The 6,000-nt window shown below is 40.5% G+C and overlaps 1 protein-coding gene across 2 annotated transcripts in view; it reads left to right on the forward strand.

Annotated features, from left to right (window-relative positions):
• The window catches only part of SART3 (spliceosome associated factor 3, U4/U6 recycling protein), a 485,355-nt gene extending 479,791 nt beyond the window's left edge, over positions 1–5,564 (forward strand). For both annotated transcript variants that reach the window (XM_069214788.1, XM_069214787.1), the window contains exon 19: positions 4,619–5,564. In XM_069214788.1, the coding sequence (XP_069070889.1) occupies positions 4,619–4,799 (181 nt within the window). In that variant the 3' untranslated portion in view covers positions 4,800–5,564. The remainder of the gene's footprint in view (positions 1–4,618) is intronic.
• Positions 5,565–6,000: the final 436 nt, after the last annotated feature.

Genomic DNA, 6,000 nt, shown 5'->3' on the forward strand with positions numbered 1-6,000 from the left:
GACACGGACACGGCCAAAGCCATGGGCGCTCTCTTCTCCTCACAGTACAGAGGCACATTTAGGAAACCACAGTTTAGGGGGGGGGGGGTTTCGACAACAGACACCTGAACCATCCACCTCCCAAACAAAACCCACCTACCAGTTGCAATACCAAAGAGGGGGGTTTCGTGGTTCCTAAAGAGAACAGTTCCCAAGAGGAAGAGGGAAATTCCAGCCCTCCAAAGCAAGCCCTAGCAAACAGTGACTTCAATTTCACACTACCCCAACACTAATCACCAGTGGAGGGTAGGCTAACCAAATACTACCACAATTGGACACACATTACCACAGACACGTGGGTCCTATCAATTATCCAACATGGTTATTGCTTAGAATTCACAACATTCCCTCCAGATGTTCCACCAAAACCGCACAGATTGTCTCCACAACACAATACATCATAGATACTCTACACAAACTAGGGTTTTCTATAAATTACCAAAAATCACATCTACAACCATCCCAAATACAACAATACTTGGGAGCAGCACTCAACACACAAAGAACAATTGCCACTCCAAGTCCACAAAGAGTTCAGTTGTTCCAAAATGTAAGATCAAGCATACAACCAAACCAACAATACACAGTAAGGTTTGTGATGAAACCACTAGGCATGATGTCCTCATGCATAGCTATTGTCCCAAATGCAAGACTACGCATGCGGCCCTTACAGCGGTGCCTAGCAAAACAATGGACGCAGGCACAGGGTCAACTCCAAGATCTAGTGTTGATAGACCGCCAAACGCACTCTTCGCTTCAATGGTGGAACCATGTAAATTTAAACAAAGGGTGGCCTTTTCAAGACCCAGTGCCTCACGCCATTATCACAACAGACGCTTCCATGATTGGGTGGGGAGCACACCTCAACAATCACAGCATACAAGGTCAATGGGACAATCAACAAAAACTACTTCAAATAAATCACTTAGAACTGCTAGCGGTATTTCTAGCTTTAAAAGCGTTTCAGCCACTTCTAGCCCACAAACCCATTCTTGTCAAGACAGACAATATGACAACAATGTGTTATCTAAACAAACAGGGGGACACACACTCATCATAGCTGTGTCTCTTAGCACAAAGAATTTGGCATTGGCCAATTCACAACAACATTCGCCTGATAGCACAATACATACCAGGCATTCAAAATCAGTTGGCCGACAATCTCAGTCGAGATCAACAGCAAACTCACGAATGGGAAATACATCCCCAGATTCTACAAGATCACTTTTACCGCTGGGGGACACCAAACATAGATCTATTTGCAACAAAAGACAACGCAAAATGCCAAAACTTTGCGTCCAGGTACCCACACCCTCAGTCCAAGGGCAATGCTCTATGGATCAGCTGGTCAGGGATATTTGCTTACGCTTTTCCCCCTCTCCTGCTCGTTCCTTATCTGGTCAACAAACTGAGTCAAAACAAACTAATACTTATAGCACCAACGTGGGCTCGCCAACCATGGTACACCACACTGTTGGACCTATCTGTGGTACCCCACATCAGACTACCAAACAGACCAGATCTGTTAACACAACACAAACAACAGATCAGACACCCGAATCCAGCATCACTCAACCTAGCAATCTGGCTCCTGAAGTCTTAGAATTTGGATATCTAAACCTTTCTAAAGAATGTATGGAGGTCATTAAACAAGCAAGAAATCCCACAACCAGACATTGTTACGCTAACAAATGGAAAAGATTTGTTTGTTATTGCCAGGCTAATCAAGATTACGCCACTAGACGCCTCCACACAAAACATTGTAAGTTACTTACTACACTTACAAAAGTCCAATCTAGCCTTCTCTTCCATTAAAATACATCACACTGCAATATCTGCTTATCTGCAGATTAAACATACAAAATCCCTTTTTAGAATTCCAGTTATTAGAGCCTTTATGGAAGGACTAAAAAGAATCATACCCCCAAGGACACCACCAGTGCCTTTGTGGAATCTTAATATTGTGTTAACACGACTTATGGGGCCACCATTTGAACCCATGCATTCTATTCAAATCCAATTTTTAACTTGCAAAGTAGCCTTTCTAATAGCCATCACTTCACTTAGAAGAGTTAGCGACATACAGGCATTTACTATTCAAGAACCCTTTATACAAATACATAAACATAAGGTGGTTCTCCGTACAAATCCACAATTCTTACCAAAAGTCATATCACCGTTTCATCTAAATCAAACGGTAGAACTCCCAGTCTTCTTCCCACAGCCAGACTCAGTAGCAGAAATGGCATTACATACGTTAGACATAAAAAGAGCGCTAATGTATTACATTGACAGAACAAAACAATTTTGAAAAACAAAACAATTGTTAGTAGCATTCCAAAAACCACATTCAGGTAACCCCATATCCAAACAGGGCATTGCCAGATGGATTGTCAAATGCATACAAACCTGCTACCTAAAAGCTAAAAGAGAATTACCCATTACTCCAAGGGCACACTCCACTAGAAAGAAAGGCGCCACAATGGCTTTTCTTGGGAATATACCTATGACAGAAATTTGCAATGCAGCCACCTGGTCTACGCCTCATACGTTTACCAAGCATTACTGTGTAGATGTGTTAGCAGCACAACAAGCCACAGTAGGACAGGCTGTACTAAGAACATTATTTCAGACATCTTCAACTCCTACAGGCTAACCACCGCTTTTGGGGAGATTACTGCTTTGTAGTCTATGCACAGAATGTGTATCTGCAGCTACGCATGCCAACGAACGGAAAATGTCACTTACCCAGTGTACATCTGTTTGTGGCATGTTGCGCTGCAGATTCACATGCGCCCTCCCACCTCCACGGGAGCCTGTAGCCGCTTTAGTTGCATTGAAATTGTATCTATGTAAAAAAACAATTTTTTACTTTAATACTCTATGTACATACACATTTACTACCTTGCATGGGCACCTCTAATATCCTTACTTTAACAACTCCTACCTCACCCTCTGCGGGGAAAACAATCTAAGATGGAGTTGATGCCCATGCGCAATGGAGCCGAAAGGGAGGAGTCACTCGGTCCCGTGATTTGAAAAGACTTCTTCGAAGAAAAACAACTTGTAACACTCCTAGACCAACACTAGATGGCAGACTATGCATAGCATGTGAATCTGCAGCAGAACATGCCACAAACAGATGTACACTGGGTAAGTGACATTTTCCATATAGAGCTCTATATATATATGCTCTCTCTCTCTCTCTCTCTCTATATATATATATATATATATATATATATATATATATATATGTATGTTCATAATATGGATTACATTTTGAAGTGGTTATGCTTTGCAAAACCAACCTTATCCTGGTAAAAAGAACATCTCTTTAGAGAGACCTTCAGGGTCCAAGCACTTTGACCTTCAAAGGTTCCATGCTTCTTTCTGTGGACTTGGCCCACAGATTAATTTCTGTTATATACTACAGTAACCTCTACCCAAACTAAAGACGTCAAGCTACCAGTACTGGGTGCTCTAAAACCATGCTAGCTTTTCTTTAAAGGGGGTCATAGCACAATGGTCTGTGTGTCAGATCAAGTCATGTCACAGTTGGGCTTGTGAGGAGTGTTGTAGCAGATTGAATATTGCATGAAATGCACTATATTGGGGTTAAGTCAACCAAGAATGTTTAAAGGAAAACACCTTGGCCCCATAACACACCCGTGGAAGAAACTTGTATTTAATGATTTAGTTCAAATGTGTCTTTTGGTTGTTCTTAGACAAATGGTATTGGACCTGTTTTTCAGCAAAAGCCAAGATTGTCGAGCATCGTCCGCCTGCCTCAAACCAACCAAGCATTTGGAGTGCTGGACCTACTCCAAAAAGAGTTTTAAATACATTAGATTCCTTTTTAGGTGTCGGCTAGAGACCATATTTACTCTGTGTAGTCAACTGTATTGTTTCGAATGCATGGTGTGCCCTTAGAGTGAGATTTGTGCAGCCCCTTGTTCATAATAGGATTTCTTTGTTGTCTAGCTCAATTGTCTGCTCTTGATTCAATGTCTTTCCTTCCTATTCTTGTGTTTGCCTCGCCCGTTAGGCCTGCTGTCAGGATGTGGGGCCCTAAAGACAGGTGCACTTCAAATATAGCACCTGAACTCATTACCTTCACTGATGAAATGCAAGGCTCTATTTTAAGAAACTAGAAGGAGGGGGACCTGCAGCCTCCGCCACTACCCACAGCCAGATGCTCGTTTTTCATCTGTGTTCAGTTTGAATCATCCGCATTTTTGTTTTGTTAAATTTCAAGCCGACACCGATTCTTTCTCCAGCAAGTACCTTTATACTGTTAAAAGCTAGCAACTTGGCACGCTAAATAGAGATCGTCCTTGTTATGTTGTATGCCTCTTTTCTTTTCTTCTTTTGGGAAGAAACAAGAATGCATTTTAATTTTAACACAGTGAAACTCTTCTGTCTTGTATGGTAATTTTCTATAGAAAGTATGGAAAAAAAATCCAAATTTTTATAGGCCATAGAATGTTGCAGATATTGGTTTAAATGATTTAGGAAATACATGAACATTTTGGCAGTGATTAAATACTTTTTATTTCACATCTCAATCACTTTAATTTAGGCGGGGACGGGGAAGAACCCAGCTTGCAATGATGCCTCGAGCTCTGCACCGACAGACCATGCCAGCCATCAAAGCGGAGAACGGAACAATGCAGGAACAGTCAACAACCTCTTCTCCACCGGCAGAGGAGCCAAAGAAGATGTCAAATGCAGACTTTGCCAGAATGCTCCTCAAAAAGTAACATTGTATTGCTTCTGGAAAACATGAATGCGCCTCTGTGGAGGTCATTTTATATTTTTCCAGCAATAGGAAAAAAGATTGTAAATTGTGGGTATCATCTGTATTTATCGTAGAGGAAGGGGACTGTGGTTTTTAAAATGCCTTGTGTGATTGAAAGATTGAAATGACTGCAATTGATCTCTCATATTGAGGGAAGGGACTGCATATGTAATTGCTTTATTGCTCAGACATGCTACATTTCAAGATTATTAAAAAACTGAGGCATAAAACTCATACAAAGTTTGTATAGTTCCATCGAGTTAAACGTATCAGCTGGTGGCATATAACTTCTGGAGACACTTTTGAGGTGTTCCACAATACTTTTTACCCACCCTATCTGTAACCGTATTTTTCTTTCCATTTGAATTCAATTTAGAGTATGTTTGTACTGTCACCACAATGGCCTACTTTATAAATGGGTGGGGAGGAAGCAGCTGTGTGCAGTATATGAAATTGATGTTTAAATGAAGATGTCTGTTATTTTTTTATATTGTGCATTGGTAAATGTGTTTTTGGCACGTTATTTAAAGGTTTCCTGCAGCCAAAAACCGGAAGCAATAGATATGCTTTATACCCAGATTGTTTTTGGTAAATCATTCTTTTTGTTAACCTGGTTATATACCTTCTTACAAGGGGGTAATGGGTGATTTTATGTTATTTTTGTCCCTTGTACAATGTAAAGTGCAGATAAAATGTTTTTGTTTTTTATTAAAACAGTTCCTCTATACCATGTTGTTGTATATTAATCTACACCAGCAATGATCAGCTGTGCAAAGGACATAACATTTCCTTTTTGTTTTCTTCCCTAGCTCTTAAATGTTTCTTAGAAATTAAAGGAAAACCATTATTAAAAAGTGAATTTCATGTGCTGCAGTATTTCAGCACAAATCACAGTATGAATTTACAAGTTACTCATTTGCTTTGTCAAAGGGAATTCCTTTCAAAGCGTGTGACAACTTTTGCTTAGGAGGGACCCAATTCTGAAGCATGGCTGGCATAGAAAGATTAAAATCAAATTGTATCTTTCCAACCTGAAGTTGCCACATTGATTGCTTTGGTAACTCTGTTCAGACTTTGCAAACTTCCTCATTATGGGTACTTTACGAAGGAATTGTTAGGGGCGTAGCTTTAGGGGGTGTTTTGGGGTGTTACACCCTCCTACA

The sequence above is a fragment of the Pleurodeles waltl genome, chromosome 11, assembly GCF_031143425.1.
Source record: "Pleurodeles waltl isolate 20211129_DDA chromosome 11, aPleWal1.hap1.20221129, whole genome shotgun sequence".
In the NCBI taxonomy this organism is placed as follows: Eukaryota; Metazoa; Chordata; class Amphibia; order Caudata; family Salamandridae; genus Pleurodeles; species Pleurodeles waltl.